Source organism: Cavia porcellus, unplaced genomic scaffold, assembly GCF_034190915.1.
Source record: "Cavia porcellus strain 051 isolate PalLab524CR breed Dunkin Hartley unplaced genomic scaffold, mCavPor4.1 scaffold_6, whole genome shotgun sequence".
In the NCBI taxonomy this organism is placed as follows: domain Eukaryota; kingdom Metazoa; phylum Chordata; class Mammalia; order Rodentia; family Caviidae; genus Cavia; species Cavia porcellus.
In genome coordinates, this window is record NW_026947489.1 from 21,554,151 (window position 1) to 21,569,343 (window position 15,193).

General features: G+C 47.1%; 1 protein-coding gene across 1 annotated transcript in view; it reads left to right on the forward strand.

The window, feature by feature from the left end:
* Window positions 1-15,092, forward strand: part of Ticrr (TOPBP1 interacting checkpoint and replication regulator) — a 39,659-nt gene extending 24,567 nt beyond the window's left edge. Inside the window, exons 16-22 of the mRNA XM_013158495.2 lie at window positions 3,758-3,848; window positions 5,320-5,381; window positions 6,666-6,800; window positions 7,371-7,528; window positions 9,346-11,479; window positions 11,571-11,696; window positions 12,369-15,092. Of these exons, the coding sequence (XP_013013949.1) occupies window positions 3,758-3,848; window positions 5,320-5,381; window positions 6,666-6,800; window positions 7,371-7,528; window positions 9,346-11,479; window positions 11,571-11,696; window positions 12,369-12,481 (2,819 nt within the window). The 3' untranslated portion in view covers window positions 12,482-15,092. The remainder of the gene's footprint in view (window positions 1-3,757; window positions 3,849-5,319; window positions 5,382-6,665; window positions 6,801-7,370; window positions 7,529-9,345; window positions 11,480-11,570; window positions 11,697-12,368) is intronic.
* The last annotated feature ends 101 nt before the right edge of the window (window positions 15,093-15,193 follow it).

Consider the following 15,193-nt stretch of genomic DNA (forward strand, 5'->3'; position numbering starts at 1 on the left):
TACCGGAGAGCACGTGCCTAACGTGCACCAGACCCTGGGTTTGTTCTACCAGGGTGCTGTAAGGAAAGAAATGGATCGAAATGTCTTTTCTGGCCTAATAACTTAGATTGTCCTAGAGAGTGTTCCACGTGTGCTTGAGAATATACGTTCTGGTCTTGTCGGGTGAAGTGTTGTGTACACACACATCTAGTTGCCTTTAGTGTTGTTAAGTCATCTGTTTACTTGTTGATCTTCTGTTTAGTTGCTGAAAGTGCAATATTAAAGTCTCCAACTATTATGGTTAAATTATCTATCCCTTCAGTTCCGCCAGTTTTTCCTTTATGTATTTTGGAATTTCACTGTTAAGTGAGTACGTATGTTTTTAATTGTTATATTCTGATGAATTAAACTTTTTATTAGTATGTGACCTTTTTATCTTTTATAATCTTTTTTTGGCTTAAAATCTGTTTTGTGTGACAATAATGTAGCCATCCAGTTCTTGCATAGTATATCTTTTATTATCCTTAACCTTTTTGTTTTTGTATCTAAATTGAGACTCCAGTGGACAGCATATACCTGGATCATGTTTTCTTAATCCTTTCCCCAATTTTTGCTTTCTCATTGCAGTATTTAAGCCTTTTATAATTTAACTTAGTTATTAATAAGGGATCACTTCTACTATCTTTATATCTTTCTATGTATTTATGGATTTTTTTTCCTTATTTCTTCTACTACTCCCCTTTATGTTATTATCGCCTAATTTTTTGTAGGGTACCATTTTGACTCCATTTTTTGTGTATTTTACAATAACCATCTTAGTGGTTGGCGGTAACAACCTCTTAAACTTGAAACAATCTAGTTTGGATAAAACTAAATGATTTTCACCGGTACCCAAATATTTTGTTAATATATATTTCTTTCTCTTTCCTTTTTACATTGTTATGTCACAGATTACACCCTTACACATTTTGTGGCCATCATTAGGTTTATAAGGCCTGGGGATTTAGCTCAGCAGTACAAATGCCGACCTGACAAGTACAAGGCTGTGAGTTTGATCCCTGGTAGCAAAAACAAACAAAAAATACAGGTTTATAATTATTGCTTTATGCTTTTGCCTTTTAAATCATAAAGGAAAAAGTGAGCAGTTAAATCAAAAGTGCCATAATACTGCTGCTTCTATAATACCCTGTGAGTTAGTTTACAGGTCCTTTATTTCTCTTCATGTCTGTCTGAGGGCCTTTCATTAAAGCCTGAAGCATTACCCCAGCTTTCCTCTGACTGAACTCCTTCGGCTTTCCTTGATGTTGGAATGTCTTCTTTTCTTCTTCTTCTTTTTTTTTTTTTTTTAATCTTTCTGAGACAGGGCTTCACTGTGCTGTTCAGGCTGGTCTTTAGCTTACTTTGTAGTCCAGGCTGGTATTGAACTTGGTGGCCATCCTCCTGCCTCGGCCTAGCCAAGTGCTAGTATTTCTATTTTATTCTTGTTTGTTTATTTATTTGTTTTGTCTTTTTTTGAGATAGTATCTCACTATGCAGTTCAGGCTGGCCTTGAACTCACGTGGTAGCCAGGCTGCTTTCGAACTTGCAGCAATCCTCCTGCCTCGCCTCCTGAATGCTGGGATCATATGCATGCACCATCATGCCCAGCTTCTCTTTTACTCTTGAAAGGTATATAATTCTTACTGACTACCTTTTTCCTTTCACAGCTTGAAAGATGTCATCCACTGCTTTCTGTTGCTTTCAAGATACTCTTCATTTTTTGGATTATGATAATTTGACTGTAATAACTTCTGTGCACTACTTTAAGTTATACTGCTTGGAACTCCCTTTAACCTCTTTGATGTGTAATGTCTTTCATCAGACTCAGGAGGTTTCCAATCATTTCTTCAAAAAGTTTTTCTGTCACTTTGAGTCTCCTTCTGGGACCCCCTGCTGTGCAAGCGGTAGGCTTGGTGGTGTCCACACGTCCCTCGCGGTTTGTTCCTTTTTCTCTGTTCCTTTTTTGTTCTGGTCACACTGCATAATTACTGACTGCCTTATTTTCGAGTTCACTGATTCTTCTGTCTGTTCATATTTGAGATTAAATTCCTCCAGTGAATTTTTGACTCAGTTACCGTACCGTACCTTTAGGGCTCAGGTTATATAGCTCAGTGTAGTGTGCATTTAGCATGTGGAAAGACCTGGGTTTGATCCTCAGCCCTTGAAAACAAAAAGCTATCATACTTTTTAGCTCCCGAATTTCTGTTTGGTTCCCTTTATGATTCTTTTTTGAAACAGGATCTCGCCATGTAGTTTAGGCTGTCCTTGAACTCACAGCAATTCTCCTGCCTCAACCTCCCAAGCTGTGAGATTAAAGGCATAGGTCACAGTGCTCAGCCCTTGTGTAATTCTAATGTATTATTAATATGCTTGTTTTGTAAATACATTATTGTCCTGATTTTTTTACAATTATTTTCCCATAGTTTCATAAATTCTTAGAATATATTTTTAAAAAGCCAATTAATATTTTTGACTAGTAATTCCAATGTCTATGATTTCTTAAATCTGAGGACAAAAAAGAGCTGTAAATACTTTTGGGCTGGGGATTTAGCTCAGCGGCACAAGCGCCTGCCTTGCAAGCAGGCAATCGTGAGTTCGATCCCCAGTACCGATAAAAAGACAAAAAAAAAAAAAAAATACTTTCATAGAATCTTTTATACTTACTTACATAGTTGCTTTACAGTGTTTAATTCTCCATGTGGCTTAAGCTACTCTGACCCCCTTTCCTGTTACCTGAAAGGCTGCCTGCAGGCACTAAGGCACTAAGGCAGGTCTGCTAATGACACAATCTGTTCCGTTTTGTTTTAAGATGGAAATATGCTACCCCTTCTTCATTTCTGAATAGTTGTTAGGTATAAAACTTCTCTCCCAGATTATCACCACTTCAGGCAACTTTGATGCCTGCGATTTTAGTAAATTTCCTGGGGAAAAGGTATGTTTTGCACTGGGCAGTTCCAAGTCTTGCCACTTAGAGCTGAGCTTTGGGAACGGGATTTCCCATGGAACTGCCAGGCAGGTCAGGTGATGCCAGTCACCTGGAGCAGGACCTTGCAGGAGCTCTGGGCTCTTCTGTCAGATCTTGAGGCTGCTGGTTTTCAGAGTGACCCCTGGGCTGCAGAGGCTTACAGTTCTGCAAAGGTCCCTGTACTTAACTAAGATCCAGCTATTTTTCTTGAATAAATGCTCCCTAGATTATTGGAGACTTATAACTTACCTCCAGAATCTTGAAAAGACTGATTTTCCATGTTTGCTTGGTATTTTTGTTCCTTTTATGGAGGTCATTCCTGTTCTCTGAGGTCCTCATTCCACTGTCCCTGCTGACCTCACTCCTCTTTCTGGTCATTTAACTCACTCTGAAGCGTCCTCCCATGCTAGGGATTGAACCCATGACCTCGCACTTGTCAGGTAAGCACTGTGCCACTGAGCTATAACCCCAGCCCCTCAGGTAGATTTATTTTAATAACACTTGTGTAACTTATCATCATTTTTGTATATTTTATTTCATTTAATATTCAGTTCCAGAATCAACTAATGAGGAGTTTTCATTTTTTTCAGGGTGCTTATTAGAGAAATGACTTTGTAACATTTTGCATTGGCTTATGTCATCACTGAATCTCTAACAGTGCTGATCAACTGTTCTAAGTACTGTGAGCATGACTCTGTGATTAAGAGACCTCCAGCTACTACTTGAGAAGGTTAAATGACGTGTATATTTGAAGCTGTTTTTATGCAATTTTAGGTTATCACAAGCTACTGACTAAGAGTGTGGCTGAGACTCCAGTCCATAAGCAGATCTCACGGAGGCTCCTTCACAGACAAATCAGGGGCAGGTGAGTGGCGTCCTCATCCTAGGCCCAGCACATTCATGATCTCCAGGACCATTATTTGCCTGCTGTTTACCCTTGTGACTTAGATCTTCACCATGGTGCTTCATCACAGAACATCCCCTAGATTCTGAAGGCAGGAGAATCAGGCGGGACATGTTCTTATCTAGCCCCTTTCACTTGGTGTAATTATTTTGAATTTATGCGTGTTGCTTGAATCAGTAGTTTGACCTCTTTAATTGCTGAGTGGTATTCCACTGAATGAGTTCCCCACAGTTTTTAAACACAGGTACCTACTCACATGAGGAAAGGTGTGTCCTCAGACCAGCCAGCTGAGGCTGTGCTTTTTTCCCCTGGATGCTGGTTAAAGCAAGGATTTGCTCTTGCAAATGTTTGGTTTTGATTGGCTGCTCTGGTTCTTTGGCCTTGGAGACCTGGCTTTCCTGGGATGTTTTTAGTCTGTTCCTGTGACACATTTATGTTGTCAACTCCACTAGTACCACCAGGATGCATGCAGCAGAAAGAAAACTCAGGCAGGCCCACTGCCCTTCTCTCCTGGGGTTGCAGGGTCTGAGCCAGGCTGCCTCCTCTCCACCTTTCAGAATAGAATCGTCTTCTGCTTGTTTTTAACAGAGAGCACGTACAGGATTTTAACTGCCCTTTTAAGGGGATACAGAAAAATACATTAGCTTCATCTTGTCACAGCTTCCTCTGGGCATCATCTACATATAAATTTTATACTTAGAAAATTTGTAGAGCTCAGTGGCACATGCCTGTAATCCCAGCACTCAGGAGGCTGAGGCAGGAGGATCATTGTGAGTTCAAGACCAGCCTGAGCTACAAAGTGAGCTCAAGACCAGCCTGAACTATATAGTGAGACCCTGTCTCAAAAAGACAAAAAAAAAGAAAATTTGTAGGATAAATTGTGAGAAATGAAGTAGGTAGGTCAGAAGTCCTTGGCAAACTGCCAGAAATTAAAACTTTTAAAATTTAAGTGTTTAATTTTTAATACATTATGGAATTAGTGGTATTAATGTAAGGTTATTTTTGAAGTTGTAGAATTGTTTTGTGACAGAAGCATTCTAACCATCTCACCCTTAATAGTAATCATATATGGGGCTGCACAAAGCCCTGAGTTCAATCCTCAGGACCAAAATATATAAACAAACAATAAGGTGGGCATGGGTGCTGCATGCCTGTAACCCTAGTACTTGGAAGGAAGACTGCTGAATTTGAACCTAGCCTACACTACATAGTGAGTTCAAGGCAAGGGTGAACTATGTAGTGAAACTCTTATCTCAAAAATAAATAACTATATAATTAATCAATAATAATATAATAGTGTATGAGAAAACTTACCAACGCTAATTTTATTGGACTCTGTGGTCTTTATTGCCTTGTGAGATGAGAAGCTGTCTCTGGCTTTAATGTGTGCTGGTTCTGAGTAATACTGAGTACTTGCTGGTTGTTCCTTAAGGTCCTCTGATCCCGGTCCTGACATCGATGTTGTTGAAGAATCCCCTGAAAAAGGAGAAAATGGTGAGTGTCAGCCACTATGTTTTGTCTTGTGCCTGGCTTCTATGAGAGCCGTCTGTGCTTGTACTGTCACTGTGTATGCTCAGATAGTTTACAGAAGTTCTGATGACTCCGGGTCCATGGTGGAGCTCAGTCACTGTACATTCTTTTGTATAGAATTTACGAAGAGAATTTTGGGAAAGAAATATTTTTGCATAATAAAAATGTAGTTCAGTGAGAGGGTTATAGACATCCATGTTACACAAAATACTGTGGTTTATTTCAAAATGACAGAGCCAGGTATGGAATCATGTGCCTATTTTCCCAGCACTTGGGAGACCGAGGCAAAAGGATTACAAGTTCAAGGCCAGACAGGGGTACATAGTAAGTTTCAAGGTCTCTAAGTAAGGTCTCAAAAACCAAAAACTTGTTTTATATGTACATGACAAGAGGAAAGGTTTTCAAAGGCTTAACTTCTTTATTTAATTGCTCAAATAACTCCCGTTTGTTAAAGAAAATTTACAAAATATATAGAGAAGACAAAATTTTTAAGTATCTGATAATTCCACATACTCAGAAACACTCTGTTAACATGTTAGCATATAATCTTACCAGTACTGCTTCTTTGCAAATACATGTATTATGCTCATTTGAAACCTGGGTAGACTGTGACCTTCAGGAGTCCCACAGGCTGCTGCCTTCATGTATGACACAGGATACATCTTTTTTTCACTCTGTGTCAGTGGGTTTCTTTTGTGAGGGTTTTTTTTTGCCTTTTTGTTTGGGTTTTTTTTTTTTTTTTTTTTTTGGTTCTTGTCTGAGGCAAGATCTCACCATGTTGACCAGGCTGGCCTCTGAACTCACTATGTAGCCCAGGCTGGCCTTGAACTCGTGGCAACCCTCCAGCCTCGGCCTCCTGAGTGCCGGGATTACCTCAGTGAGTTTTTAAATAGCCTGTTGAGACCATGTGTCAAACCCCTCTTAGCTTCACTTTTTTTCTCTCGCTTGAACCCAGGTCTCATCCCTGGTTTGCACTCAGCTACCTCCCTCGCCCTTCCTTATTTTGAGACAGGATCTCACTGAGTTTCCCAGGCTGAACTCAAACTTGGGATCCTTCTGCCTCAGTTCTCAGACCACTCTGCCACCATGCTCAGGTCCTTCTTTAACTTCCTAAGAGACACTTCACAAATGTCGAAAGCTGTTGTCGGGTTTCCATCTTACCTGGGGTATAAATCTTGCCTGTTTTAAACAACATGAGATGTCAAGACTGTAATCCTCCCTGGTTACTAACTGGTTCTCATTTTGCAGAAATAGGTTTGAGACGAAGTCCTCGAATCAAGCAGTTATCATTTAGCAGAAAACATTCTGGTTCCTTCTATTCTGTGTCTCAGCCAAAGTCTCGAAGTGTGCAGAGAGTCCATTCATTGCAGCAGAACAAGTCAGGTAATGGGGACCCATGTCTTGTCACAAGTCCACGCTGACTTGGTGGGAGTATTTTTGCAATCTGACATTTTCCTTCTTGATTTTGGAGAGGGAGAATGTGTATGTACAATGAAAGTTACGAACAGTCCTTGGCCTCTGTAATCAGTCATCCCTCTGAGTCCTACAACTATTATTATAAGTAGTTCATTTTTTTCAGCAAGAAATTATCCACAGTTCCCACCATGCAGCCAGACCTTCTGCACAAATATCCCAGGATAAAAGGTCACACTTATTTGTATGCTGTTCTTCTTTTATCTGTCATTATCTTGGCTAACAGGTGTTTTTTATGTTTATACTTACAGATTACTCCATTTGCCCACATTTCCTAACATAGGACATGGGGCTAATTTGTAGCCTTATTTAAAATTTAAGAAGGCAGCAACCATTGCGATGGCGGACATAATTAGGAATATTCCCCCACCTAATCATTTTCCCTCTAAAAAGTTTTATACAAACTGGCTATTTTTCATACATGTTGAGAGGACTGCGGTTGAGAAATAATTAAACATTGTCGCTATCTTTGACTTGCAGACCAACGAGAAAATTCTCCAATACAAAGTATTCGGTCTCCCAAGAGTCTTCTTTTTGGGGCAGTGTCTGAGGTGGTCAGCCCCTCAGAGAAGAGTTCGGCCCAAATTAAAAGACTGTCAAGAAGCAAGCTGAGCTCTGAGACACCTCCAGCTTTCCAGGTATACAGTCTCCTAAATGATCGAAAGGTACAGTCTTGGGTACAGTCTTGGGAACAGAGGTGGCCAAGAAACCCAGAGGTGACCAGAGAGAAAGCAGCCACTGTAGATAACAGAAATTTGGGATGGTTGGGTTTAGCCACGTGTTATTGAACACACAAGAATTCAAACATGTCTGACTGCGGCCACAGTGGTGCAGAAGGAGAAGGGGTGTTCTTTTGACGTTAGCTGTGTTCTGCACTAGTGCATGCCTTTCTGCAGAGTGTACCAGTCCTCAGGCTCTGTTCCCATTTGATTGCCCCTCTGTCTGGCACCTGCATTAGAAACCTGTGACTTCCCTCTCTCCTGGGCCGCGGCTCTTTACTCCAGTCCTGCTTGCGTTATGACAAATTGGTTCTCACCCACGGCTCTCTTCCATCGCCAAAACTCCCCTCGTTTAGTTCCGCCTGGAACATTTCAAGAGCCTTTTCCCTCCCAAATCCACTGGTCACCCAGAGGACGAAATAATCTTTGTGATATATTCATCTGATTTTACTTTGCTTAAGGTTCTTTAAACTCCTTACCTGCTAAAGCCAAGTTTCTAACGTTTCCTAAGCCTTGTGTTCAAAAATAATCATTTTGTTTAGAAACCCATTTAAACTGTATCCTGGGCCACAGATTTAGTTCAAGTGCTTGTCTGGTAAATGCAAGATCGTGAGTTCGATCCCCAGTACCAAAATAAATAAATAGAAATATAAACTGTGTCCTGGGTAGGAAAACACACAGAGCTCTGGGGAAAAGCCCACGGATTACATGACCAGGGTCAGTCTTGTGCCCTGGGCAGGCAAGGCCCTCCATGATTTGACCCCTGCCTACCTGACCAGCCTCAGCCCTCCCTGCCTGGCAGTCCTCCTTGGCAACTGCAGCAGTGCACCATCCCACACAGAGCTACTCCTTTCCACATCCATGCCTCTGTGACTCTGCGATCTGTGTCTAAAGTCCCCTTTGCCCCATCCTCCCGTTCTGTGCCTTCCCCCGCTGATACCCGTTCTGTGCCTTCCCCCGCTGATACCCGTTCTTGAACACCCAACCCACTAGCACTTCTTCCCCAGCCCCTAGTGAGTTACACAGCCCAGCCCTTCCCTGCCTGTCACTGCAATGGCCACACTAGTCTCACCTGTCTATACCCCGCCGAACACGAGATGCCAGCCAGACTGATTCCCTTGGGATGATCCAGTAAGGCTAGCACAATGGTGTTTGACCTCAGCTGTGGGGAATTTCCCTGTCGTTTGTGAGAGGGAAGGGTATTTTGGTGGGCAACATTGTGGGCTGTGGCCACCCCACGGTACCTACACATGGTAGGTGTGTAGCACACCCAGGCTGGATGGAGCTGAGAGCAGCTGAGTGGTTCCAGTGGCTGCTTTGTTTGAGGAGAGCTGGCCAGGAGCTGAGAGTGCTGGAGTGATACAGTTACAGGCAGGCATGGGGAGCTCTTGTGTGCTATTAAAACTACTCTTCAGGGGCTAGGGATTTAGTTAAGCGGTGTAAGTGCCTGCCTGGCAAGTGTGAGGTCATGAGGTTGTGAGATCGATCCTGGTACCCAAAAACTGTTCTTCAAAGAGTGGATACAGTGCTTGGCCCTATAAAAGGTGGACAAGTAAAATCTGAGTCAGATTCTGGAGAGGATGACAGGTTGCTATATAACATTTCCAACTCAGGACCCTGCTGCTGATTTTAAATGTCTACTGTGCTTCTCTAATCCTCTTAGAGCCTTGAAAACACTTTTTAGAAAATATGAGTGATACTGTTTCAAGCACCAACATGAGCACTTTTCTTTACAGACTCCTAAGAAGACTTGTCAGAAATCTCCGAGCTTTCCTAAGACAACACCAAGAAGGTTCCCAAGAACACCACAGATCCCACCCTGTACTCCAGAAAGGCCTCTGCACCCCACTGTGGACGTGACCCCTGCGGAGCCTGCCATGGCTGGGAAGGCCCCACAGGACGCCTCCTCACCCAACTGCTGCTCACCATCGGCATCAAGAGCCACACCACAGGAAGGACCCTCCCCAGAAGAAGCGGCCTCTCCTCTTGTCACAGGGACCCCGAGAACACCCACCGGGCCGGATGCTCAACCACCTGGCTTCTTGCTGAACTGTGCTTGGCCACGTGTGGTGAATTCCAGTCCGGACAGTCCCTACCACACAGCATCCCCAGCTCCCTCGGCTGCCCAGCCCTGGAGTGAGTGTGTGACCCCCATCAGGCACTGCCTCAGGACACCGCCAAGGGCAGCAGCCCTCCTGGGCCCATCTCAGGGGCCAAAGTGCCAGCAGCTCCTTCTCCCTGGAGGCTCTCAGGCAGAAGAACCATCACAGACACTAATGGATGAAGTGGTCCGAACCTCCAGGGGACCTGGGGACATAACTGTGACTTCCTCCCCACCGGCTGCTCCAGAGAGGTGGGATGTCTCTAAGAGCCCACTAAGGAAGCCCTCAACAGTGTCCCCTGGCCCCAGAGACCTGGATCAGAAAGATCAGGCGTCACCGAGCAGGGCCACATGTCCCTCTTGTGCTGGTCCCTCAACTCCCCCCACAGTACCACAGAGTGTCCTGTCTGTCACCATTCCCCCTCCACCGCCATCTAAACTTGGGAGACGGTATAGAAAGACCTCAGACCCCAAACAAGGCTCTGAGGAGTGCCCACCTGGACCCTCTGCTGCACTCGGGGTTGCCACAGCCACCGGGCCAGCTGCTACCACCAGTTCTAGAAGGGACCAGAAGGGAGGGAGACTTTCTCCACCTTCCTCCCCTGAAGGACAGAGACACCTAAGCCCTGGTGTCGACAATGACTGGCTCAGATCCTCCCCTCTGCTTCTTTCGAGTGACACAGGCCACCTCACTCTTCTCGAGGAAGCCGAACCCCAGGGTGGTGGTAGCCGTGCAGTGACAGGGGGTGAAGGTGTGACACTGAGGTCAGCAGAGGACGATGATGCATGGGAGCCACGCAGCATGCCTGATGCCAGGACTTCGCCCCCTGCTCCTGGCTCTGGGCCTGAGTCTCCCGAGATGGTGTCCTACACCCTGCACTGCCCTCCAGACAGATGGCAGTGCCCGGGTGCGGCAGGACCAGAGAGCCTGAGAGCTCCCGTGAGGCCTCCGAAGGCGCCCGCCAGCCTACAGACCTATGAGGTAGAGCTGGAGATGCAGGCCTCTGGCCTGCCCAAGCTTCGGATTAAGAAGGTAGACTCTAGTGCACTGGCTGAAGCCGAGGCCCCAGGAAAGGGGAGTCCTGTAGGAGAGGAGGCCTCCCTCCCTGCTCTCGGCATGCCCAGGGCCAGCAGGGCCACCAGCAAGCCCGAGGCTACCTACACATCACCGTCTTGTCTCCGCTCCTCACACAGCACACCTGGCAAGGGACAGACCTACATCTGCCAGACCTACACTCCAACCCCCTGCCCACCCAGTACCCCCTCTCCGTTTCAGACAGATGGTGGGGTTCCCTGGACACCATCCCCCAAGCACAATGGGAAGACCACTCCCGACTCCATTAAAGACTGGCCCCGGAGGAAGAGGGCGGTGGACTGCAGCAGTGGGCTCTCGGGCCGAGGCGAGGTGGGCACAGACCCTCTCGGGGCCTTGTCACTGCCTGAGCCCCAGGCCAGGGAGCTGGCCCTCGAACTTGGCCTCCACAAGACCCCAGTCTCAGAGGACTTTGAGCTCGAGGGAGTATGTCAGCTCCCAGACCAGTCACCTCCTGGGGACAGTGTCCCCAAGGCTGAGGAAGCCTCATGGGGACAGTTTGGGCTGGGTTCCAGGAAGAGACATTGGTCTCCCAAGGAGGAAGCTGAGTGTGGAGCCAAAAGAGTTTGTGAAGCCCCGCGGGAAGATGCAGATGAGAGGAAGCATGAAAATGGGGGGCCAAGGCGGACTGTGCTGCAGCTCCCCTCCACTGGGGATGACGAGGTGTTTGCTTCTGGTGAGTCTGTGGTTTCTACTGGGCAGCCTCAACGTGGAGGAATTTGGAACTTGGGGGGCCATGGGGTGCACTGACGGCTGGCCCTCCCTAGGTTGCACCCCGCCTCGTGGCTGTGCTGTGCGGAGCTGCCTCTCAGCCAGCGGGCTCCAGGCTCTCACCCAGTCTCCGCTGCTGCTCCCCGGGAAGGCAGCATCCTCGCAGTGCTCGGACCCCACAGGTAAGATCCACAGAAGTCTCCAGGCCCGGGGAACCTTAGCTTTGTGGGAACCATGAGGATGCCAAGGGTGGGGTACACGATTTGTGTCTATTAGTCCCTTCCCAGGGCAACTCCACAGTAAAACATATGTGCCCCCAAAGAACCCCTCACCCCTACCAAAATCCTGCCACAGCACTCAAGTCTTCTTGAAGATGGTGACAGGCGCTGGCCCACTGGTACACACTGCTCATTTGTAGTCTTAGAATCCGAACAAGAGAGCTGGGGACACAGCTCAGTGGCACAGTGCCTGCCTGTCAAGTGCAAGGTTGTTTGATTCCTGGTACAAAAAACAATCTGAACAGGAAAGCACTGGTGGCCCGACAGGTGTGCTCAGCCTGCCGTGCCTGCCAGCAGATTTATGCCCGTGCTGCGAGACAGGGATGTAAGTCATGTGAAATAGTGTAAATCCCTCAGATCCAAGACTGCAAGTCCTCCCATTTCCACAGCGGCTTCTTGCTGTCAGCCCTGTGCATAACCATGAAAGGGGGCCTTGTAACAAGTGGAGTTACCTCTACAGGATGAGACAGTCCTCCCTGCAGTGTGGCTGTCCTGAGCCCATCTCCGTGTGGAGCTCCTGCAGCTAGAGCCAGGCTCCTTCTTTCAGTCTTCAGTCACGTCTCTGCCTTTTTCTAGATGAGAGTGCGGATGGCTTTCCCTCCACTACAGAAGCGCCCACGTTCAGCCCAATCTTCTCCCGGAGGCGCCCCTTCAGCAGGACTTACACACGGAAGAAGCTCATTAGCTAGTTAGGCCCGGACCCGCTGGAGGACTGACCGTAAGCAGCACTGCTGGGCTGGGCAGAGGTGCTGTGAGGGTGGTAGCTGTCCCTCACTTGTACCACTCAGGCGTCCCAGCTGGGGACTCAGGACAGGGTTAACTGCAGCCAAAGGGGCCAAGATCCTTCAGAAAATGAAGCTGAAGTCAGCATGGTCACCATGGACCTCAAGGAATTGGAGACCTGATCCCAAGCCTCTTTCCCAGGGTCAGCTTGCAGTTCGCACTAGAGTGGCCCTCAGTCTTCCTGTTCCTCTCAGGGACTCCCACTGCCCAGCAGCACCTCTCTCTGTAACCTGCCTCAGGACCATCCCTGCCCGGCTGGGGAAGGGGAGGTGGGTAGCAGTGTGGCTGCTGTTATTACTCAGGTGACCCAGCAGTCGAGAAACTAAGCAAGGTTCTGGGTAAGATGGGATCCCATTCCAGTGACACCCCAAACACAAGTCAGGAGGCCACGCCTTGCTTGTGAACATGGAGACAGGAGCCCCTCTATGGGTCTCCATGAAGCTGCTGTAAGGCTGGGGTGCTGTGACACAAGTACTTTGTAAACTGTGAAGCCCTGTGCACAAACTGCCGTGGCAGGCAGTGGGATAAATGTTCACATACCCTGCGTGGCGGTGAAATCATTTCTGGCTGCTTGGCCTTTGGTGCTTTTCTGTTAATGTTCCCTCCTGACTGGTTCAGCTCTAGCAGTTCCCAAGAGCAGCCACATTCCGAGGCCTGCCCTGAGACCAGCCAGCTTATGCCACAGGCCACCCTCTTCCTAGGGAGACCATCGCCTGGCACCACTAGGTGGCTTCATCCTCGAACAGCAAGATCTTACGGTCTCAAAGCACTCAAGCCTGTTGTGGTCCCAGATTAGATTCTTCCTACTGGCTTATAATCTGATTCCAAATGAAAACCCCCAGCTGCCTGCAGAGGTGAGCTCCCCTCTGCTGTGACAGAGACCTGGGTCAAAGGGCAGAAGGCTGGATTTGTGCTCGTGGTTTCAGAGGCTGCACCCCACGCTCAGTGCATTGTTTAGGGGCCTGTGCTGAGGCCTCACCATGGGTGGCACCACAGAGTAAAACTGAGCATCTCATGGCCCAGGAAGTGGGGAGCAGGGTCCCTTAAAGCCCATCCCCAGTGACCTAACATTTCCATAGGCCACACCACCTTCCCACAGAACCATGACCTGAGGATCAAGCCTCAACACGTGAGCATCCAAGCAGCCATTCAAGATTCCTCTTGACCCCTAAGGCTCATGTCCATTGCCAGTGCAAGATCTGTCCATCCATAACACTGCTCAAGTGTCCAGCTCCTATCTTCTCCAAGACTTCAGGCAAACTCAGCTAACCTTCAGGCCCTGTGAAAATTAACAGGCTGTGCATGGTGATGCATGTCTGTACTTCCAGCACTTGGGGGAGGCTGAGGCAGAAGGATCATTGCAAGTTCAGAAAAGAAAAAAAATTGCTGACACCATGGGCCACCTGCCTACTTGGCTTTTTTTTTTTTTTTTTTTTTTTTTTTTGCTTTTTAATAGCATGAATTTCTAGCAACCATGAACTCATTGGCTATAACTTGAACTATGTTCCTTTTCTGGCCACTCTGTTTTTCAAGTCTCAGTCTGTTTTTAACTCCTACAACTGATCTTAATTAAAAGGCCAACAAGCAAGCTTTTACTCCTGATTCTCATTGTTGATCTGGGTAAAGGCAGTCAGCAGCATACCCCTTGCAGCTGCACGGCCCTGAAATCTCTGCTAGGATTACTGGCCCATCACCTTTCAGCTCAGCCTCCCAAAAGAATCTCAGGACCTGGCCAGAATGTAGACAAGTCGTTTGGGGCCGTTGTGTTCTCCTGTCTAGTTCTCAGTAGCGGCCTGGCTTCCACCCAAAGCCTCACCTGGACAGCCTTGCCCGCCCACTCCTTTCCGCAGTGGTCTGAGTGCCCTCTGGAATTGCCCACTGTGCTCACAATGTTTGAGGCGCCTGGCTTTTCAGACTTTTCTAATTTGTAAGCCAGTACCAAAGGCTGCTGAATCGTACTATCAGGTCCATACCAGGTCACTGTCACCAGACTGAACCCCAAAATTCCTGTTAGCCAATAACCAGGTGATCCCATCAACCACCCACAAGCTGCACATCCTCCCACTCACCACAGGGGGCGCTCCCGGCAGACTCCATCTGGTCTGATGCCACACTCGCACCAGCCCACTTTGGACTCGCTATAAACACCCACTGGCACCAGGACAGACCCAATTCTACCCTCATTTGGGAAAAGAAGGGCGGTACCCTGGCTCCTCAAGTCTCCCCTTGCTGTGAAAAGCTCTGATGACAACACGCACACCAAATCCCCCAATAACCCAGACCTGCCTGGGGAGAAGGTACCTGTAGAGCAGGAACTCCTCCACTCATTCATTGCCCATTCAATTAAGTGTCCTGCCCACTCCTACAACTATTATTTGCAGTTACCAAGTAAGAAGAGAACCTGCAGATTTGGTAACATGACTGCATTGCCAGTACCAGTTTTCTATGCTAGCTTTCTGTCCCTGTGACAAATACCTAAAATAACTTAGAAGTAAAAGGTCTATTTTAGCTGTTTCAGTCCACAGTGAGTTATCTCTTTTCTGGGGCTTGGAAGCAAAGGGACAAGGAATTTGGATCCCAGTCTCCCTTTTAGGAGAGACTGCAACCCCCAACAGCCA